The 23,364-nt window shown below is 42.5% G+C and overlaps 1 protein-coding gene across 2 annotated transcripts; it reads right to left on the reverse strand.

Moving 5' to 3' along the window:
* On the reverse strand, positions 1-23,039 carry KDM4A (lysine demethylase 4A). Of its 2 annotated transcripts, none has more exons than XM_014872128.2 (22): positions 22,934-23,039; positions 22,455-22,607; positions 22,086-22,261; positions 20,960-21,074; positions 20,026-20,219; positions 18,558-18,607; positions 17,959-18,062; positions 16,747-16,884; positions 15,616-15,866; positions 14,666-14,856; positions 13,641-13,987; positions 11,205-11,325; positions 10,473-10,651; positions 8,032-8,236; positions 7,658-7,734; positions 6,891-6,946; positions 6,044-6,152; positions 4,944-5,132; positions 4,080-4,250; positions 3,500-3,619; positions 2,816-2,908; positions 1-1,785 (listed from the first exon to the last, which is right to left on the reverse strand). In XM_014872128.2, exons 2-22 carry the CDS (start codon positions 22,590-22,592, stop codon positions 1,645-1,647), a joined length of 3,165 nt encoding a protein of 1,054 aa, XP_014727614.2. In that variant the 5' UTR covers positions 22,593-22,607; positions 22,934-23,039; the 3' UTR covers positions 1-1,644. The 2 variants fall into 2 exon arrangements, with proteins under 2 accessions (XP_014727614.2, XP_088025899.1); XM_088169773.1 differs by having other exon boundaries at positions 22,886-23,039.
* Positions 23,040-23,364: the final 325 nt, after the last annotated feature.

The raw sequence follows: 23,364 nt of genomic DNA on the forward strand, positions 1-23,364 counted from the left end.
TTTTCTGTATAAAAGTTGCAGTTTATTTCTTTTCTGATCAAGAGCTGTATCACTACTCAATACTACATTTTATTGCTAATCACAAATTGATGCACCGGGGTTTCAGAAGGGTTTGGTTTATAGCGTTCCTATGTAACAAAAGGAAAAAAGTTACAAATCCAGATTTTGCAGACACATTGCCATGTCCCTATAGAAGCAGGGATGCATTAGGTCTGTTTCATTAGAAAATTCTCCTCTTGAACAGTTTCTGGAGAACACACAATCATGATTTTCTCGAGTAGGAAAATTCACCTCATCATTCCATGCAGAAAGAAGGTGGCCAATCTGCTCCACAGCCTAAAATCCCTTTCCTAGAGAACGGGAAAGGAACACGTATTTACACTGCTCCTACTGTGGTGTGTTAATGTTTATATTATTAGGAGCAAGTTGGCACATCTTCCAGGTACACTTACTACCCAGTTCAACTCAGCTTCGTATGGCTGGGGTAGCAAATACTCTCCCATCACAACTGAGATGTGTCCTAACACTCTATTAAAAATGCTACGGTAACCTTTGCCAGACAGCAACATGGCAGCACTCCTGCTTCAGAAGAGCACTGCACAGCCTTCCAGTAATAACACACAGCTCAGTGCATACTTCATCTGTCAGACCCACTATTAGCTGCTGTAAGCAAAAGCCTGCGGACACACGATAGACAGTGCTGCCCCAGAGTAGCACTGCTTCAGATATCGCTGCCCTGTCATCCCCAACACTGTGATGCTTGGATTTCAAGAAGGGAGAGTTAGGACTGTCCCTTTAGTCATATTGCCTTAGAGAAACTCAAAGGAAACTCTTTGGGAGCTGAATGTCTATTGGGAGCAGAACACCTATTCTTGTTAGAAGGCTGCACTTCACAAGGCTCCAGAGAGATTTCACTGGTTCTGAGGCACATACTATTAACAATTAAACTCATGATTAAGTAAGTCAAAAGCACTATCAGAACAAAATATTAAATGGAAGGTTAAATAATTTGTCCTACAGGATTCAATTTCACATTTCACCTGTTCACACAAGCACCTCCTGTCTATTCAGATTTGAACAGCCTACAGCTCACCCTCAGAAAGGAGGTGCTGAGAAGCAAGAGACTGAAGCTGCTTGCGACAAAAAAAGGATATAAATATAAAAGAGGTTCCATTTCCAGCACCAGTAATACTGCCTGCTCAAGCCCAGGTGTGGTCACCAGGGAAACTCCTAAATTCAAGAACATTATTCAATTAAAACAATAAACCACACTATTCTGCAGCTGCCAGGATTCCTGGCAACGACTCCCCAAAGAGTTTGCCACCTGTCAAAATTGTCTCTAAAGAAAAAGCAAGACTGCTCAACAAGATGAAAGCAACATCCCCAAGCTGGCTTATTTGGTAAGGACCCAACTTCAGACCAGCAGTGTGCAGGCATCAGCTTCAGCAAATGGGATCTCTTTCACTATCCAACAGCTGCCTTACAGCTACTGCAGAGCATCAGCTTTTTAGCTTCCTTAAAATATAAAAGAACAAAACCCCAGAAGAAACCCTGGATTCAAAGCATCCAAATATGGCCTGTTGTACTGGAACGTTTAAATCCCTGGGGGAGGAGGGCATCTTCTTCCTCTGCCACAGGCAGTGTTTACTCCATGATGGCCCGGTACAAGGCAGGTTCAATATAATCTTCACGGTAGCGTGAATTGATCACTCTTTGTCTCTTCCTCTCTTGACTGACCTCCTTCTCTTCGAAGATCTCTGTGAAGCGCATATCTGAAGCTATTGACTAAGAGAAAAAGACAGAATTAACCACTAGAGCACAGATGAAATCCCCGTCTCCACATCCTCCTATTGCATTTAAGAAAGAACCAAGCCAAGACATGTGGGACCATTCAGCCTTCTTCAAACACAAAAGAAAAACACAAAAAGAAAAATATTTAAGAAACTAGATTTACAAGTCTGAGGATACATTTGAGTGAACTCTAATTAGAGATCTAAAGAATCTCAAGTTCCAAATGTAACTAAGCACTTAATTTAAATTCACAATCACTTTCTCAGAGTAATAATCAATCAATTGTTCCAATTTTCAAACAGTCTAGTACAATTTCTGCTTTACAGAGCAGGCATGTTTAAACAAACACCTGGTCACAGAATTCAGCTATAATACATTCTTTCTTAAGCCTCTAACATCCTGTGTGCCTGCCAACAGATCTGCATCAGGGTGTGCAGGTTTGTGCTATAAAGCAAGACACTCCAGTGTGCTGTTTGTAACTACAACTTTTGTAGTGGGAATTATCAAGCAACAAAACGGGGTGTGGGATCTCCACCCTTATTGATAATCAAAACTTAATTGGAGACACCCCCGGGCAATCCTTTCTGAAAATTCCCTGTTTGGAACAGGTGTCTGGAGAGCGGCAGAGGTCCTTTCCCACCTGAATTTAAATTTTACAGTCTCAAGAAACAGCCAGCACTTTTGATGCAACCCTACTAAAAGCTTCTCAGAACGAAGATTAAGTGAAAGAATTTGGCCATTCTTTGCAATGGAAGTAGACAATGGAACTTATGAATGCAAGTATGAAAAGTCATTAGCGTGCTCTCTCAATCTGTGACTCTCTGATACACACTCACACCCCTGCAGAAGGAGAAATTCTCTCCAGAGCAAGACAGAACTTTGTTTTTGTAGCCTGATCAACTACTGAGCTTTGCAATGATTAAGGAGAGCAGAGATTGTATTTTGCTGCCATCACATGCTCAGGTTGCTGTTCAATCAAATTAAAACAAACTTCTTTAATAGAATTTGCACAGGGTTTACCTACCAGCCTGGACTTCACTCTCTTAGGAAGCTCCTCTTCAAGAGTATATACATCATCCCTTTTCACCATCAGCTGTGAACCATCTTCAAATTCCACCTAGAAGAGACCCAGAAGTTGTTCTGTCAGAAGTCTCACAAGTTAGAACCCTGCCACAGCTACCCAGAAATTGCCTTCTCCCCAAAGAGCTCTCTCGTGAAATGATCTTCTACCACTGGAGATTTTTAAGATACATACGCAGCTAAGCACACTGCAACAGACTTGAATCAAAACCTCAATAATCTCATGACAATAACAGCCCAGCAAGTTTTGGGATATTCTTTCAGCACCTGACAAGACAGTCTGGCTGTTCACTTTAACACAGCCTGAATATTCATCCCTTTGGAAGCATGAAAGGCATGGTGCACTCTCACTAGAGAAAAGCAAAATAAACTTACTTTAAGAAGTTTAAACCACAGAAACAGAGTTTGATGAAGAATTGCATACCAGCAGTTTTCAGAAGTGGACACTTTCAAGTAGGTAGCCAGATGAAGATACAGCTGCAAGCAATCACTTCCAGCAACTGTTGCCAGCATCTGTCCTTGCTAACAGTGAGAGTACTTACCCCGGAGTGTTTGACTCCCCTATAGCAACTCTGTTAACATAATTGGCTTGTTCTGAGTGATGAATTTTCAGACAGAAATTTTGTACCTGGTACATCTGGATAGCGTGTGATGCGACAAACTTTGCTCCATAAACTTGTCCGTCTGTCCATCTCACCTGCACGACTTCTCCTTCAGCAGGGGGACCTAACTGAAGACAATCTCGACTCTAGAATGAAGAGGGAAGATAGGAGAGACAAGGAAGGTAAGCAGCTTCCTTATGTGAAAATTCAGCAAACCACCAAGGGGTCACACTGCATACCAACCCAACAATTCTCTATTTTAGGGATGGAGAACTAGGCTGAGAGAGATGACACCCATTTATGTCATCTGCATTTAAATCCTAACATTGGTAACTTCTAAGTATTTGATGTGGGGATGGCATGCAAGTATCAGCAAGCTCTCCTTCAGACCTCCTGTTGCTAAGCAGTCAGAGATTAGCTGCACTCCCTGTTATACCTGTACCTATATGGACTCTCAGGTAACATCCCTAAGGCCATCCTGCAGCACAGCTCAGCCACTACAGGATATAGGGAACAATTACCAGATCCCCTGATCTGTCTGCCATACAGCAGCAAGAACTGACTCATATCATGTGCCCTATATCACAACCCCACTGCACAACATACCACAATGTCCTCTGGGTACAGGTTATCACTGAAGGAGCCATCATCAAAGTTGACCTCATAGAAAGTCTCCTTTGCAAGGCTGACCACTTCACATTGATAGAAGCGACCATTCTTGTGCTTGCTGATGACTATCTGTCCAGGGGACAGATCCTGGAGTGCAGCCTTAGCTCGCTGAGAAAAGAAAAAAAATCACTTTTTATACAATGACTCAATAACAAATGTGTTGAAGACATAGCTCCAGTGCAGGCAGACAACAAAGCAAAACATTTTAGTTCAGGTGAGTTACTCTACTTAAGCCATCATCAGCAACAATTTTAGGGTAGTTCTGCCTCTGGAATTTTAAATGACTAAAGTCAAATCTGTTATGTGCTACTATCCTTAATTTACTTCGTAAATTAGGTTCACATTCTTCAGAGTAATGGAAGGCCTTTACAGAAAACATTCTCTAACAGATTATTGTGGTTTTGGTTAAAAAGGCTGCACAGGAACTTTAGAAACTAATCAATCACTTAAATGTGATTCTGTGACCACTCATGCAGACTACTAGAGCAGTGGCACTAACTCCCACATATTAAGTATCACAGCATAAATCTCACTAGTGTTCCTCATTACAACAGCCAAAGGACGGATGTGATGTTTTCAGTCCTTCTGGTCTGCAAACAAAAGTACAATAAAGGACCTCACTAAGATCAGAGTAGCAGCAAGGCTGAGACCAGAATCCAAAACCAACATCATTAGATTACATCACATACTGTGCGACAGCCAAGCCTTCAATGAAGTTTCAAAATAATCACACAATCTAAAAACTTTTCAGTGCCTCCAAGACACTGCAGTTCAAATCTTGGGAATAACACACCTACACACCTCTGCCTGAGATGGAGTCTTATGCCTGAAGCAGGTAATGAAGACAACAAATGGCCAGTCATCAGGCTGCATCATGACTCCTGCTGCTTGGGCACAGCTGACATGAAAGGATGTGGGACACCGACCATGTGAGCACTGTACACAGCAACCTGCAATTCTCTTTCTCCTTTTCTTGCAGAAGATGCATTTCTGTGGACAGGAAACTAGAGGTTATTGGTTGGTAGATTTTACCCCACACCAAGGGCTAGCTAACAGCTTATCATGTAATAACTGTGCCATTTAGCCTCTTCGAAAGCACTGCTGCTTTCTGACTAAACAGAAGCAGGCATCTACCAGTTTTAGTTTATGATAAGACAATAGTTCATAAAAGTAAAGTAATGCAGTAGAGGAAAAATGTAAATTAAATGTCTACCACCTCAATATGCACAAAGCAGGAAACTCGAGGATGCCAGCAACAGATCTTGGACTAGATCAGTTTGCAATGCTCCAACTCAATAGGGCCTTTCAGCACTTGACTAAAACGTTACATAAATACAAGCAACGAGATTAGAATAATGGGAAATGACCACAGAGGTAACAGCTGAAATTCTGTTCACTACTGCTCAATCGGGCCTGCTGGGCAGTTGTAGGAAAAGAATGTTATCTGCAATGCATATGCAAAGCAGAGTCATTTTCCCCTGAACACTGAGCTGTTAAAACAGTTAAGTACAGTTGCTTTCCTGCTGAAGACCTCTGCCCATTATAGGAATGCCTCACATACCCTGAAGCATGTCAGTGCTCGCAGTCAACTAAGCAAGCTGAATACTAGGGAGGAGAAAAACAAGCACAACAAATTACCATTACACCACTGTATAAATGTTATCTGCCACATATTGAAAATGGTGCCCCTTTTGCTGGCTTCTCACGTGAACAAACACATACTAGAACAAGGAAAGATTTAAAAAAGTGGCAATAGGGACAAATGTAATTTCTCATACACAGAGCTGAGCAAATCAGTCTGGAGACTGAACCAAGACGACTTGGGTTTGATGAGATAAGCAAAAGCCCTCAGATTCTGAATGGACTAGAGACACCACCGATGCAGCACAGGTGATCCTTACCAGTTTGAAACGTTGCAGGGGGATTTTGCCAACATCTACAGGACTTCGCTCTGCGATGTTCACAAATTTTGCCTCCAGTACAGCCACAGCACACATCACATGAACCCACCTATCAGGACAGAAGAGAGGAAAAATAAATTAATATGCATTAGGCCAACACAGGATGCTTTGGAGTGTAAATAAATCCGTTCAAGTTTGCCATATAAACCACCATAAATAACCTCTGAGAATGATTAGTGTCATCTTCCTAGTGCTACTAATAGGTTATGTGTAGGGCAAACCCAAGATTTCTTTATACTTAAAATCTACTAATAACAGGCAAGCAATTTAGTGACTCCTGCATGATAGAAGGCTGCCCGGCCAAGTTTCAGTTATTTCAGGGTGCTACAAGTCTGCCCCACTGCTATTTTGCATCAAATAACTTTAGAAGATCCACCACACCCAAAGCACACAGGACAGGCAGTTGTATCCACATTTTGCTATAGAGGTACCTTGAATTTCAATGTTATGTTACTCAAAACTATGGTTGCCCTTTGCCATTACTGTAACCACAAATAAGATAGAAAATCAAAATCCTGTGTAGAGAAAGTACTGAGAGACATTAGTTCATTTAGAACCTTATTTTTATGTGGTAGGTTATACGTCTGCATATTACAGCTCTGCACTATTAAATACAAAGCAATTAACAGCTGCCATCAAAAAACTGCTGCATGAGAACATAAAGAACACATGAAGTGCAAAGGGTGTTGTTGGTCACTCTGTTACACCAAATGCAGTTTACCAGCTTACTCTCAGATATTTAAGAACCGAGCCTCTCCTTAAAATCAAAAAAATCTGGAACACTCACTTGTCATCATTGGCTCTCTGCAGGGCTCCTCCTCGTAAGGAACACAAACAGCAATCCTGGAGTAAAGAAGAAAGCATTAGCTGGTGCACCACACTTCCTGCAGAACTTCCACCTCAAAATGCACATCCAGAGGAAAAAAAATATTTTGCTATCAGAAGAGAGCTAACTAACTTGTACAGATCAGCTCCTCAGCTCTCAAAAGTTGCTGCCCTTAGGGCAACAAATATGTACTCCCAAGCCTGTTGAAAGCAAGAAGAACCTACCACTGAAGGGTCAACTTGTTTGTTATGGGTTCCTTTTACACCTGCAAAACCCTATATCCTTTGGGATGTGTAAAAGGATCTGGAACAAACATGAGGAAATAATAATCAAAAGGCCGACCCATTCCAGTGACCTGGAGTCTATATAGCTGTTTGAGGGAGTCCCATTTTCTTGCTTTCTTCACATGTGCATACCTGCCTAGTTATTAAGACAAGTTATTTTCTGGCTTAGAAACAGTAGCTACCATAAATTCAGACAATGGAGCTATTCCCACACTCATGTAGAACATCTTCCCTCTGACTCAAATGAACTCAGCAGCTTTGCATCAGTTAAAAGAATATCATTATGGTTTAAAAGTACCAAAACACAAGAGACTGTCTCCTAAACATACTCTAAATTGTGTTCTTTTCACAGGATAATTTAAAAAACCAACACCCACAACATTATGCGAATTAAATTTGTAGCCAAGTTCCCAGATGTACCAGACCAGACTGTGAAAACTTTACCTCTTCTAATGCATTTTCTGTACAGCGGGAGCACATCCAGTCTTCAGTGGCCTTGTCAGGGGATACACCATAACAACCTGGAACAGACACATCTCATTTAAGAGTTCATTTAAACTCAAACCCATTTCTCTTGGGCCCAGAAGTAAAGCAAGAATTAAAATCAACGAGCCCCAGTATCATGCTGTGTATTTGAAGCCACTCATGAAGCCAACTGCCTACCCCACATGCCAGCATCCAAGCATATACTCGTCTGGTAAGGGCTGAACTTGGCCTATTTGTACATTAGATCAACTGGCAGAGGCCTGCTATGATGTACAGGCTCACCTGTACATCACAGAACACCAGAGCTTAGGGTAACATCTGGATGCACTCACTCGCATGAACACAGACATGGCAGTTCTTGCAGGTGATGAGTACGCTGGTTCCATCTTCCTCCAGGTAGGGAGTTGAAAGATTGAGGTCAGTGCTGCAGCCAGTTGCAGTAAAGCACATTTCAGGAATCAGGGGTTTAGTTCGGACCTTCCCATCTGCAGCAGCTGGAGTTACTCCAGAGTTTTGACTGCTGCCTTCACATTCTGCCTGTGAGGGATGGATAGGGAATTTAAAATTTACTAGTAAAATGGTCTCACATCATCATTACTCACACATTATTTCATACACATATCCAATTTAAAGAAAGAATAAAGGTATTGAAAGATCAGAGTCACTAGGTTAGGTGAAAATATAGTTATGTTTCTAATTATTTATTACTATTTAGAGTTATATTTATAAAACCCTCAGCTGCTCTCGCTTCAGAATGAAATTACTTTCTACTCAAATACTAAACTGAAAGTCTGAATCGCATCCCTCTAATGAGCAACAAGATACACAAACTGTATCTCTTCTGACAGAAGAAGTGGAATCACCAAGCCCACCTCATGCTCTACAGAGAACACCTCTTCTTCATATTCCCCCTGTAATACAGAAGATCACAACACTGCTATCTCAGTGCACACTTATCTTACCTCAATATGGAAGGATTACCAACACATGAATAGACACCTACTACAATCCCCATTATATTTTGCCAATGTAGTTCTGAACCAGTCTAATGGGCTTTAAAACTAACCTGTTCCTGGAAAATAAACAGACTAAAAATGCAATTTCCCACATAAAGCTCAGGAGACTTTCAGGCTAGTCTTTCATAATTTATTCTTCTAAACCAATGTCAAATCAAACAGTTAAGACACACAAAGTTTACAGACATGTATTTCCATTCAAGCTACTCCTCTGAACAGCTAAACAGAAATCAATCTTTTTCTTTGAAAAAGTGTTTAAACCGTCTTTTGTACCTTGTAGGCTACCACAAAAGTAGCTTGCCCAATCTTTTAAAATTACTGTTAACAGAATGAATTTGCACTATTCCTCCTACAGTGCCTCAATACTGTACATCAATAGCTATGAAAAAAAGTCCAGGTAATGCTCACAGCTGGAAGGAAACAGACATGTTTTCAACAAGTCTTGTTTGGTCTAATTCTGTAAAACTTACTGATTTAAACTAACATTGCATGTCAAGCAAAAGACAAAACGACTGAGGGAAATCTATAACAAAATTGAAGAAAATAACTACTTTTTTCCCCCAAGCAGCAGACGCTCTTCTTCCCAAAGAAAAAGTGCATATTTGTCTGGCATTTTGTGCCAATTTTTTGTTTGAATGGGTAACTGAAGTGAGTTTCCAGACTTACTATAGACTTTCTGAAGTTGGAACAAAGACTCTAACCACAGCTCAAATCTTGGAAGAGTTTCTGCTCCACTGCCTGGTGTGGACAAACATTTGAAAACCTGCAGCTAAGAGTTTTCTGCTCAACAACTTACAAAAAAGATCATAAGAGAACTTCAACTGTCCTCAAATCATTAACTTTATACCTTTCAGCACTAGTGAAATCCTCATGTACCACACAGCTCCCAAGTAGAATTTCCATTCCTAAGAACTTATTCTCAGACAGAAATAGCAAAACTGAACAGAAATCATGGTCTGTGGTTTTCATTAAAATTAGGAACTATACGAAATATAAATCTTCAACAAAAATGTGAGGTCTTTATTTCCAAAACTGTGGTGAACATGTTTCTAGTGCCACCACAACTATACAGTCATCACAAATGAATCAAATATGCTCCCAGGGTATGGGAAGGGTCAAACTATCTCAAAGTTGCAGGTCAAACATGCAGAAAACTATTCAAGTTATCTTAAAACTATTGATTTTAGGTATTCCAAAAAGTTCAGTGAGGGACTCCTGCCTGCACATTTATTCAACATGACAAAGGATTTTTGCACCCCATCCCATGCTACTGTCATGGATACACTACAATACAAGACAGCTTTCAATCTATACCATCTACAAACACAACCCTAAATTCTTTTAAATAAAAGGTTTTCTTCCTTGCCAGCTCCTCAAAGACCATGTACTATGAGAGGACCTAAAGAGTTTTCTTAAAAACATTTCAGAAGTGAAGGAGTCAGTCTGGAAAGGAGAAGTGAGGTTTTATAATCAGCTCCAGACATTCAAGCTCCATTCTGTGGTTTGAGCAAAAGTCACAAAACACAAAAGCTGCTGCTGAACAGCTGAGCAAGCCCCTGGGAACCCACAGGGGCCCATCACAGGTGTGAGAATGTTCACCCACTTGTGCTCTCCTGGAACAACTCCTGGGGAAGACTGCAACATTGATACAGCTTCGATTAACTGGCAATATGCAAACCCACATATTTGTAACTATGTACCACAGCAGCACTTAGTCTGTTACCTCTGTGCTAGCATGAACAGTCTTGGTTTCATACCTGATATGCCTGGAAGAGCATACAGACAGCACAGTACGGGGGCTGCTGGGCCATGGTGCGATTGTATTCTTTCTCAGCCTCAAAGTTTGGCGGCCGATTCTGCCACAGCTGGCTCAGTGGCTTGGCCCATGCTTCTGTCTCCTCAGCCTCTTCTTCAGGAGTTAGCTGCTCTGATGCCTCTGCGATAAGAGAGCATTCACTCAGTGATTATGTGGCCTTTTATAGATGTTCTTCTTGTAAATGAAACTAAATAAGGCAAGAAGTTATGAATGGAGATGAAAGAAAGACTGCCAGAAAGCAAACTGACAGGGTGATGGAAGCTGGTAACTCAATCTCCTTTCTAAGAGGCTTCTACTAAGCAAGCAACAGTGCAGACAACAAAATAGGCTTAGTGCGAGAACAGAACCAGCTCCAAATTACATGTACATCGAAACTAAAGCCATCAGCCAAAGAATTTGGTGCTAGGGTTTTGGGCTTTTTTTAACCATGAATGTTTACATCAATGATTAGAATATTCTAAGGCAACAGTCTCTGGTACTGGTTTAATTTTGCTTTCCAAAGAAAGATGACACCATTTGAGAGAAATGTTTAATGATACAGTGAGCTATGCATCTCGTCCAGGAGGCAGACCTGTCACTTACTGAGACCCGTTTATTGCCAATTACCAGAATATCCCACACTGCTCACAAAAGCTGAGACCCTCTGTCCAGTGGAGTGTAAGGCTTTACTTACCATCATCACTGATGCAGTCTTTCACCAGGAGCGGGTGATGACGTGGGAGTTTGCTCAATGGCTGGCGACGACCCTTGGATTTCTTACTCTCCTTCATGGAGCTCACATACTCCTTTCCCACCTGGACCAGGAGAAGCAATTCAGCTGTCAGTTTGCCTGCCCTTTGGACACCATTTTGGAAGGAATTTACTTTGAACTTAGAGAAACTTCTTCAAAATGCACACATGCTTCCACAGTTTTATTTCCAGCAAAGTAACTTCAGCTCTAAACTTTTTTCAAAGTGCTCAGAGCACTTTTGTTATGAAAACCTGGACAGAACTGTACTGCACTGTTGAGTCAGTAGAATGGACACTTTTCACAGGTCTCAGTGTAGCTTTTCATGCAAGTCTGTTTCTTTAAAGAATCATGTAAAAGACAGAAACAAAGAAAGACAAGTTGAGTGGTTCAACTTGAAAAAGCCACGATAAGAAGTCTTGTGAATTCTGGAGAAGACAGAATTTTGTGTATCACTTAAAATATTCCAAATTTAAAAGTAAAATAATTAATAAAATAAACTAGAAAAAAATATAGAGCTCATAGACATCTCGAACTAAAAGGGTTATTTTAAATGGAGGACACTTTCATCCTTTCGGCGTATTACTTGCCTTAATGTCTTGCCAGACTGACTGGAAGAAGGAGATTGCAACAACAGCTATTTCCTCTTCCCTTACCCTCATACAAAAACAAGTGACACACTGACAAAATTACTACTAATCTGACAAGCAGGGCAGCAAAGGTAATGATTTCAACAGTCCAGGAAGTCTCCCTCTAGGTAAGAGCCTACCCTTTTTAAAAAAACTGTTACTCTTTTAAAAGCAGAAGTAAATATTGGATTAAATGGTCTACATATGCTTGAATATCTTCTTTTTATAAAATTCAGAAGAGAGCATAATAAGTATTACTTCTGTTCTCTTACACAGAGTTGGATACAAGAAACATTGAAATTAGCATTCCCAGTTACCACCTAATGGAAATTTTGTTTCAAAGTACATCACCCTGGAGAAAACAATCCACACCCATTCAAAATTTCAGCTTTTATCTGTACAAAGCATGCAATGGAGACACCAGTATCTGCAACAGAATGTCTTTAGTTTAAATAGCTAGGACAACTCTCTGAGTTTCAGCTTAATTATCAAGATTGGTCTATCTGCTGCTCGTTTAATATAATTCTTGACTTCTTAGGAACTCATTACTGGCCTCCCATTCTCTAAACGCAGATTTAAAGAGGAAAACAAAATATTGGAAAGACACTACCAGATAAGATTCAAACTCTTCTCTTGCTTAATAAAACAATCACTGGCAGCTTTTAAACACTCAAGATTTACATTCTCTCAACCAATATTTTTGTGGCATCCTTTCTCCTCTTTTAAAAGGACACTAATATGTATCCATGTATGCAATTTTATATTAAAAATCCCTCATCGCACAAATGTGCTTGCAATAAAGGCTGGAACAAACCAGATTCATTTTAGGTATGAACAGGTGTCTCTCAGTACAAAAGGACCTCAATCATCCTCTAACACTACCATGTCAAAAACATTAAGCTATGTTTTCCATTACAGCACTTAAATAGTTTAGAGTTCTCAAGACAGGAGATCTCCTTGCTTACTTGAAAGGCTTGAAGTATATAAGGTTTTGTCTTGGGGTACAATGCAAAAATGTGTATTCTATCACCATCTGTGAAATGTGGGAGGGGTGGTGATCCTTATCTCTGTGGGAGATATTCTCTGCTGATGTGCCATCTGATAAGATCAGGGGGATGATCATCGTTATCTTTTCACAACCCATCCTTCCTCCAGAAGATATATTCCGTTAATGGGCCATTAAGTCCTATTGTGTGACTGATAAGATTACATCATCCCATTGGGAGATGCTCCAGCCAGGGGCAGGAGCCAAGCCTTTCCTACCTAGATAAAAAACTGGGGTTTGGGACGCGAAGCAGCCCTTTCCACTGGATCCCAGAGGAAAATCGGACCATTTCCATTTCATCGCTGGACCTTCGGAGGAAAACTGCACCTTCTACAGGAGCACTGCTTCAACTGAACGACATCTGTCATCCAGGAGGATGCAGCCACCATTTATACGGACTGCTACTAACACCCTGACTGACAGGGTGTCAGGTTGTATTCTGACTCTGTCGGTGGTTTTATTTTATTTTTTCTCTTTTTTCCTGTTAAACTGTATTACTGACTTGGAGTCTCTCACTGGTTTTGCTTTCAAACCAACACAGGTTTTCATCTGAATTCTTGTGTGTTTAGCAAAACCCAGAGGTGCAACCTGCTATGCAAACACCGGTGAGGATGAAACTGTCATCTGCACAGACAGAAGTTTTGTCACAGCCAATTCCTGACCCTGGAATTACAGCCCTCCAGCTTTCAGTTCTTTTGCCATTCATACCTCTGTTAGCTCTTGCTCACTGACACTGGAGGTGGCACTGGCTTTCTTCCCTGAAGTCTGTTCATTGTCAGACCCGCTGGCATCCCCCTTAGCGTAGCTGTGCACTGTGAACAGCCCGGCTGGCCCAGGAAGAGTTCGTTTTGCCAACACATCAGATGATTCAGAGTCGGAAGAATAGGCAGGTGAGCTGGACTGCACACTGGATGTAGCACTCTGCTTTGAAGCTGGCAACACTGAAGCGGAATTTGAAGCATGTGAAATGGAGAGATCCAGTACAGCTGCTTCTTGTTCCTCCTCCTCAAGCTTCACTGTTTTCAATTCTCCCAATTTGTCTGAGTCCACACGATCTGGAAGAAGAGATATACTGACTTTACTGAAGTCTGGGCAGAAAGAGAACATTTCTATGTATTTGTATGTAGTTAAAACAGCCCAACTCCTGGCCATATGTTGCTGTGGGTAAGAGGTTACAAACATTCATGGAAGACTTACTAGAAAAAGAAATAAAACCCCACAAATCAATAGAAGATTATTAAATGCAAGCTGCAAAGGGCTGGAAAGCAAAAAACAGAGGGCATCAAATATGTTTTCCCTGTTCTTTTGTTGTTCCACAGGCCCCTTGCTCCTCCCCTAATAGCAAGGATAACTCATCCACTACAAGCCACATGAATTTTGTCCAACCAACTTATCACAAAATTACAAGTAATACACCTATAAAGCATACCAGACCCACAGTACCAGGAAGTATGCATATGTTTTACTGAGCAATTCCTATAAACAGGTCACATTGCTCAAGAGAGATACAAAGGAGCTTAGACTACTGAGGCATCCCATATATTTCTGTATGCAGGAGGCAAAATAAAAACAAAAAAATAGAAAATGGTAGTATTTCAAGTCTTATAACAGTAAATTTCTGAGGTGCTAGCAATGGCTCTAACAAACCAGTGTCTGTTTTTTTGGACACAAAAGCATCCTACCAACTAGCATCATACTTAAGAGTGCCCCAGACAAGCCTGGCACACAGTTACCTGGAAGTTTGAGCCTTTGTTCACCTTGCTGCACAAATTCACTCGTGGGCCTCTCACGAGGCTCTGCCATGTCCGCTTCATACTGTGTGGAGCTCAGCTCCTCCTTGGGGAAGGCCTCACTCTCACTCACCTCCTGAGGCACTTCCAGGCAGACCCTGTGCCTTTTTGTTCCTATGCGGTGCTTGGGGATGCTGCAGAAGACAAATCCCTATGTTAGGTTAGCAAACATGTAAATTTATTAAATTTCTGTGTGAATGCACAAAATACAGCCTGGTTTGGATCAGTATTTTATGAGACAGCCTCTGGAAAGTCAAATAGTTTCCAAATTATTTTGAAGTGTTTTCTTTGCCTTTAGAGAGAAAAGGTCAGTAATCCCTAGAGATGACTTCTTAGCATGTTAATCGTGTATTAAAGGCAGCTCTAGCCAGGTATTCTTTACCTTAAACAAAAAAACCCTTCGAAACAAAACCCCAAACAAATCAAATCAGTAACAAAAAAGTCCACCACCAAAGACAGCTTTAGGAAGAGCAGCTGGCACTGACTGAAAAAGATTTAACTGCAAAATGTAAGATGATTAGCCTGTTGACCTTCAGCAACCAGGAACTGCATGCCCATGCCACAGCTTGCAGTCCTGATTGCACCAGAATTTGCTAGCAAGTACTGTCCCATGATCTCAATACAACCCCTTTTTCTTCTGGTCTGTCAGTGCAGGGTACACACTGCCACTGCAGGCTTTGGAGGTCTCTCCCAAGCTGCTGTGTTTACTGCTTACCATAGACTATCTATTAATGTGGACTTAGATAGTAAAAAATATTAAGAGTAAACCCCGTTCCCAGAAAAAATATTATTGCTAACTCTCACTGTTCTATCAGAATGGCAAACATTTAATTGCAACTGGGTTCAAATTCCAAGAATCTAACAGAAAAACAGAGGACTATACAAAGCAGTACCTTTTTGTCTCATCCCCATCCACCTCCTCTTGACATGTCTCTTCTGTTTCCATCTCCTCAGCACACTGTTTCCCATTCTTGACTTTTTGCATGAGATCCCCTTTAAGGAACTCTGCTGCCTCTGGGGTTGGAAGAGCATGGTCAATGACAGTCACATCCTTCCCAGCTTTCCAAAGCTTGTAACGATCTGGCTGATACTTCCTCACAAACACATCCATGGAGATCTTCACCATGTCTTTCCGACACGAGCACTGAAGTCACAGAAAATATTAAAGTAAGGCCAAATACTCAACAATTCTACTCTGCATTTCTCTAGCATTTTGCTCTCAAGAGTTTAAGGAACAAAGTCCCACACTCACATGTAATTGAGCCTCAGAACTCTCAACACTCTTTTCCAGGAAATCAAAAGGGTATATATTAAGTTACTAAAAATGGCAGAAAAGCCAGCATAAAACACCAAACAGAAAACCAGATGTTATCACAACAACTAGGAAAAAAGCTCATCAGTCTTTTTACATAGCCACTGGTAGAAGCCGAGTGTTTTAAAATGAGCTCATACAGAAACAGGCCGCAAAGCCAGAGACAACAATAGAGAAATCAGAGCCACCGGGGCCTAGCCAGAGCAGTAGAAGTTCTCCTCACACAGGCATGATTACAACTAGTGCTTCAAAGCATTCACTGCAATGTAGCTTCTGGAAATGTAACCCTTGTCTGTAAGGCACCTCTACAGGGATGTCACACTATTCAGTTTAAAGGTTCAGCCAAGATATTTGTTTTGATAAGTCATTTAAGTTAACAAAGTCATGTTCCAGGCTAAACAATCAATAAATAATGGTCAAATTACTGGAGAAATATACTGATGAGCTCTGCCCACCAAGCATGTTCTTTCACCTCTAGAAAGACAACCACTTCCACGCTTTTCTTTGAAGCTTCACTTGAGCTGCACAAACTTACAAAAAAGTTACAAAGTTACAAAACACGTTGCACTCTATCCGCGGTTGACACAAGGCATGAAGCAGGGCTTTGCCTGGATGTTGCTGCTTTATGAGAAAGAATCACATCTTAAAAAGGCTTGAAACCACTCTCTCAAAACTAACAGTGGGGGCTTAATGATGGCAACAGACCACTCACCAGCACCGACTGCTTCCCGTACTCAATCCACCGAAGAGTAGCAAAGTTGGTAGATTCAGCACAGTTAAAGCCGTGGTTAAAGCCAGCATGATAGCTATAAGGAAAGGTTATCATGAACTCTCCAGCCTCCTGTGTCACCTACAAGACAATTGAGACATCACAGTGTTACTCGGAGTTTAAGAAGGTACTTGGTGAATATGATTAAAAGGAGTTCCTGTACACCTCTCTGCAGCACACCCAAAAACCCAAATCACAGAGGGTTGCTGGAGCTCCCTGCTGCAATGGATAGACTTGCTACTGACCTTCACTATTTTGCTACTTATGTTAAATACCAGTTTACTGAAAAGCAATGTTCAACAGTTTTTTACTACAACACCACACAGCTGGTCAATTTAGCAGAGAAATGGTTATACATACAAAATACTGTCATCAGTTATATAAAGTTCATAAAGATATTTATTTGCATCAGGTTTGGCTGAACAGTATCTAAGGCTGAGTAAATTTCTATCCACACTGAAACTTGAAAATTTACTGCTGTTTTCTTTTGCTGTTCACATTAGAGTAGAACTCTTAGTCAGCCTTCCACTGCTTGCTCGTCAACATTTCCCCACTCTAAAGGCTTATGACAACAAAACCCTTCAGCTCCCCAGGCAGACGATACAGTATCTCTGATTAAGAACTCAAAGACTAGATCTTTAATATCTCTGTGTGGGGGGGGGAATGGCAGGTCATTACCTGAGAAAGTAAAGAAGCCTATAAAGTTACTAATGTAATTAAAAAATTAACAGGGGAGAACCCTTATTTTCTACTGAGGAAGCAGACTGCAACGAACAAAATTAGCAGGGCCAAATTTTAAACAAAAAAAGAAAAAAGCTCACTTCACTGAATACACATCTAAACAGTGAAGGGAATATAACACAAGAGATAGTATTTTACGTTAAAAAATTAAAAAAACCAAAAAAACCAAAAAAACCCCAAAAACACCAAAAAACCAAGCTTTTGTTTTTAGGAGCCCTTGACAGATTTTTCAGTCTCAAACTCTTTCAGGCCCCAACAGCCAGATAACTGGAAGTACAATAGGACGGATTTCCTTATACCGTGCCTGTTTCTATCTTCCTCTCTAATCGTCTATTACTGGCTACTGTCAGAAACAAGACAAGGCTGCAGGAACCTCTTGATCAATCTGGTATAACCATGATTACTTTTCTCCACCTTATCAAATGGAATTCCGTATTTTTTCAGAATTGATGGAGAGATGAGAGTCATCTTGTGACGGAGAAATGCTTCACAGCTTTGGGCACTTCCTGGGAAAAAACCTGTTTAAAATAAAGACAAGGAGAGATATTGCCACTGTGCTTAAACTACATGTATTTTTCAGCAGTTTTATGAAAAATTACTATCTAGACACTTTTCTCCTACAAGTATGGACCACCTTATTTGAAGAGTGCTAGATTGCATGAAGAAAAATGACAAATCCCTAAAACTTATCTTTTAACAGCTGCCAGTTTGAAAGAACATAAGAAAAACCTCAAATAGAAGGACCCTCCCTTGCCCATAACCTTCCAGTTTTAATAATCAATAGCTAAGGATTTTCTTATTAAAGTTTAGACAGACCACAAATTCATTATTTGTAATGCAACAATTTCTTGTGCGTATCCTATAAGCAAACATTCAGAAGTAATGTCATCTATATTCTAAAACGCAAATTATCAGTTCAGTCATGACAACCTGTGCTCTCTAAAGGAGCTGAAACCTATTGCACCTGTCCATCCCATCTTTAGAAAAAGGCAGAACATGAATTGCCTGATTACCTTTTGCAAGTCTCTCCAGCCGCTTCCCATGCTCTGGAGGGATGGAGTACCTGCAGTTGTAAGAACAGATCCGTTAAGTTCAAGTGACAACCACAAAATCTCAAAGTTTGACTGGAAATCATAATCAGTCATCAAGATGTGAATTACTTAAAAAAACCCATCTCTATCTCTACATTTGCCTTTTTCAAAGTCTGATATAAAGCTAAGAATCTTCATTGAGGACTTTTACCTTTCTATCCCAAGAAAAATCAACACCCAAAAGCTGACCATTCTTTCAACAACTTTTGCTCAAGCAATCAAGGGAGTAAAAAGTCTGATGTACATAATTATCAGATCTGTGCAGCAAAACACAAATTGCAACGAGAAAGGGAAGAGCACTTTCTAAGCTGTCTCAGTTCACAGCTGTGTTATCTCAGTATACTCAGTGCAAGGAGCAACACAGGGCAAGAGAGAAAATGGAATCACCTCTTTCAGCTGCTCAAAGACGGGACTAAGATGCCACATCCTTAACACCTGCACAACTCACGGAGTGCTCCTTAGGGCTATGTCTCTCCCTGTACACACCTTTTTATGGGTGCCACAAAACTCCTGGCTGGTATGACTACAATAAAAAAATCAACTCACTTAGTTTGCTTTCACTCTGGAATACAGTGCTATATTCTGAATGGATTCCTTGCTAAATTAATCAAAGATACCAGCAAAGCTCACTTCTTCCAAGTACTACTGTAGAAGAAGCAATGGCCAAATAGTTCAACAGACTAAACTATTCTGTTTCATGTTTCCCTGCTACTGCCACTGCATGGGGTTGTTCATGGGTCACATTGTGCTAGCTATTATTTTTTTCTTCAAAGTTGTAATAAAAGGCAGCCAAAAATACTAGTTTCCAACCAAAGTGCCATGGAAACAATTGTTGAAGTTGTTTGAGAAATTAATTTGTGAACAGAAGAGCATGATTCACTCTTAAAATGCAAGCCATGCTACAGAGAAATTCAGGAGCCTCCCCTAAAAAGAATCAAGAAAGCACAGACACTGGACAAATCACGCAGTGACATTCCTAGCCTGATGTTTAGATATATGATAAACAGCTACACTTCAAAATCTGTTAAAAACTGCTGTTCCCCCACTATCTGTGTGACCATACCTCTGTATGGTTATTTTAGAGCTTCAGGAAATGATAAGCAAGTTTGCCAAGTTTTGGCCCTACCACAGCAGAGAGCATCCATGCTATACTGTAATTCAGAAGAACTCTCTACACAGGACAGCAACCAGACCCTTCTAGAACAAATTCTACTGAGGACATGCACTGCTCTGCAGGTCCTTACAGATTTCTAGTGTTCTTGTCGTCAGATAGAACTGCAGTGCAAGAGAATTGGTAATTATTTTAGTAAACTCTTAGCATTATGATTTTGACTCCAGTATTTTATGGTACTGCTGTTCTACATCTAGAAGATTCCTTAGAAAATCTTACCATGACTTGGGTTCTCCAAAATGCAAGTAATTAATACTGTAGAGATCCATGTCCTCAGTGTGCCAAGCAAAGGAAGTTTTCCACATACCAAAATATAGGTAAGGAGTATTCACTCCTTCAATGGTTATGCCACTTTCATTCTCCACAATATCCAGGATTGTGTTCAATCTGCCAATATTCCACGCATCTACATGCTGAAAAACACAAGCCTCATGTCAAACAAGGATTACAAAGTACAAAATCAGTTTGCAAAAGCGTAACAGACACTAGTGAAACAGCACATCACAGAATGACACAGCTCAAGCTGCAAGCTAGTTCACCTAAACACAAAATTCTGCATGGTAGCTTGCATAGTGGTTGCTTATTGGCCTTTAAGGAGGGAAAAAAAAATCACCAGTCAACATAATGGTTACAAAGAAGAAATAATCGTGAAGCTACATACTTAACAGAGCAGAAAACAATAGCTGATGTTGATTGAGTTTGAGCTGATGTTTGAACACTCTTGAACAAAACCACTTTTCATTCCAAACATCTTTTAAAAGAATAAATCATGGTAATTTAGGAGACAAGTAAGCAGAATGCAAATTGTCTTTTGACAGTTATCGTCCTACCACCTAATGGCTACAGAGCTGTCCCACAAAAATACATAAACCAGTGGATACCAAAGCAGCATGAATCCACTGATCAACACTTCCAACCCTCACATGCCTTTCAGGACAAAGCAATGTTTGGGCAATAGTGGTTTTTGCTTTCCTAAACCAAACTGCACTACACTGAAGTGCTACCTCTGTCAGCTGCCTACTCTAGAAGCTGGAATTATGCTAAGACTATCATTAACTCCTTCCAAAAGGTAAGAATCAAATGCCACATTAGTATTTATAGAATGCAATATACCAGGATAACTGTTACCTGAAAACCAGAACAGTTTCCCTACCTTGTCGTAGAGCGTGCCATTAACGTCAGCCCCATAGATGGGGGCATTGAACGTGAGGTTCTTCCAGTATTTCCGTTCAAGGTCTTCAAAGTCTGTATACCGGGGTGTGCAGTACCTGAAAAAACCAAGGAAGATACTAAAGACTTTGCAGTTTGATATTTGACAAGTCTTAACCAATGTTTGCCTCAACTGAAAGAATGGAAAGCGACATAAAAATACCTAATGTGTGCTACCAGCCATATGAGCAGTGAGAGCACTCATGGCTTTGTTTCTGTGACACTTGGGAACGGAAGTATGAGGAAGAAAATTACTTTCCCCATTTCTCAGTTTACTTTCACTTTTGCTTTGTGCACTTTTCTGGGGTCAGAACAATTTCACCTTCTAGCTGTAGCTACTTAGAAGCAACAACACAGTCAAAACCAGAAATGATAGAAAGAACAACTTAAATAAAAAGCCAAACAAACCCAAGTTTTCTGCCAGTGTGAAACTAGCAAACTTTCACAGACTCACCATGATCAAACATGCTCTGTTTACCAGCAAAATACCTACTCTTGATACCCATTCCCTATAACTATCTACTGGACTATATGTAGCACTGGGGAAACAAGTTTAGTCTTAACACTGTTAACGCTATTTAATGTGTGTCTATATACATAGATTCCAGACAATTACATATATACTGTAAAACAGTAACTTCCATCAAATGATTCTATTAAACAGAACTCTAAAATATCTGGTCTGTACTGATTTTGAACGATAAAACAAGCTGGGGGACGGACAGACAGGAGCCCACAGCACAAACAAAACATTCTGGTGCCATTACACATCATCTTGCTGCACAGGTGATAAAGGTGCCCATGCACACAGCCTGCTGTAAAAGCAACCTCCTCTGCCCAGAGCATGACGTTCACACTGCTGACCCCAGACCGTACCGAGGACCTGGCCCCTGTGCGAAGCTGTGGATGCCCCATTCCTAAAAGTGTTCAAAGCCTACTTGGATGGAGCCCACAACAACGTGTTCTTGAGGAGAGTCCCTGCCCCTGAAAGGGTGGAGAACCAAATGATCTTTAATGCCCCTGCCAACCCAAACCATTCCATAACTCTATGTGCCCGGGACCGGCCGTACTTATCACTGTTGGCGATCCTGCGGAACTCGCGGACCGTCATGGCCTTCTTCTGGATGTTGTACTGCGTGAAGAGCCCGGACTGCCCCGTCACCACCTGCTGGATGGGCGCGGGGATGACGAGCTCGTCGATGTCATCGTAGCACTGCCGCGGCTTCCACTCCTTGGGCGGCACGATCTGCGGGGACACACGGGCCGGGAGCGGCGGCCGCGGCCGGGGACAGCGTCAAACTCGGGGAACTCGGGCCCAGCCCCGGCCAGGGCGCGCCCGCCCCACCGGCGCCGCGGCGTAAACAAAGGGCGGAGGCGGCCGGTGCGCGGCCCGGGGCCGGCGCCGCGGCCTCCGCCCGGGGGGAGAGGGAGTGTCGCACCTTGGCCAGCCCGGCGCGGTGGGCGCCCTGCGACTCCACGTAGGCGATGTAGCGGCTGAAGTCACGGAACTCCTCCATGGTGGGGCGGAAGGTCATGATGCGCTGCCCGGGGTTGAGGCTCTCCAGCTCCGAGGCCATGATGCCGGGCCGGCCCTGCGCGGAGGAGGCGGGGGTGTCCTTGCGGGGGGCGGGACACGGCGCCAGCGCCGCCCCTCCCGCCCACCGGCCAATCGCCGCAGGGTCCGCATCGGCCCTGCTTCCTCATTGGCGGAGGATGCGTGCCCGTCAGGACCCCACGTCTCGCTCTCCTTCTCACGGCGGAGAACGCCAGCGACTCACCCCCCTCTCCCGCCCGGCTCGGCTCGGCTCGGCTCGGCTCAGCTCGGCTCGGCCGGCACGGAGGAACCCAAGTCCCCGCCCGCCGTGCTCACGTCGGCAGCGCGTCCCGCTCCTCCGCCGCCTCCGCCTGACCCTCGTACCAACGCCCGACCGACGTATCCCTCCGCACCACGCGCCCAAAGAGTCCTGCGGGCCGCCGACGCCACCGCGGCCGTTCCGCTCCGCCCGAGCTCCGGCCGGCCGCCCCGCCTCTTCCCTCCGCTGCCGCAGCCAATCGCTGCCCGCTGACCGCTCCGCAGCCAATAGGAATTCGACTGCGGGCCGGGGCGGGCCAGCGAATCAGGAGGCCGGGCGCGGGGCGGTTGCTAGGCAGGCGGGCGGGACGGAGCAGGCAGTTGCTAGGGGGCGTTCGGGCGGGGGCCGCGCCGGGGCACCCTCAGCCCGCGCAGTCACCGACATCCCACCGGGATCCTTCCCGCATCCCTCGTGTATCCCGCCCGCTCCCCGCCTCCGGGCCCCGGGGAGTGTCGCCGCGTGAAACTGATCCCGGTCCAGCGGGCGCTCCGCGCGA

The sequence above is a fragment of the Sturnus vulgaris genome, chromosome 9 (genome assembly GCF_052056855.1).
Source record: "Sturnus vulgaris isolate bStuVul1 chromosome 9, bStuVul1.hap1, whole genome shotgun sequence".
NCBI classification, from domain to species: Eukaryota; Metazoa; Chordata; class Aves; order Passeriformes; family Sturnidae; genus Sturnus; species Sturnus vulgaris.

What these genes read in the sequence shown, in the direction of transcription:
- KDM4A (XM_014872128.2), bottom strand. Translation starts at nt 22,592, where the DNA reads ATGGCCTCGGAGCTGGAGAGCCTCAACCCCGGGCAGCGCATCATGACC. An exon ending in GCTGGAGAGACTTGCAAAAG is followed by an intron (nt 18,063 to 18,557) that starts GTAATCAGGCAA and finishes TATTTTAAACAG; the next exon opens with GTTTTTTCCCAGGAAGTGCC. An exon ending in ACGCTATCCAGATGTACCAG is followed by an intron (nt 2,909 to 3,499) that starts GTACAAAATTTC and finishes GGTCTCTTCTAG; the next exon opens with GTGGAATTTGAAGATGGTTC.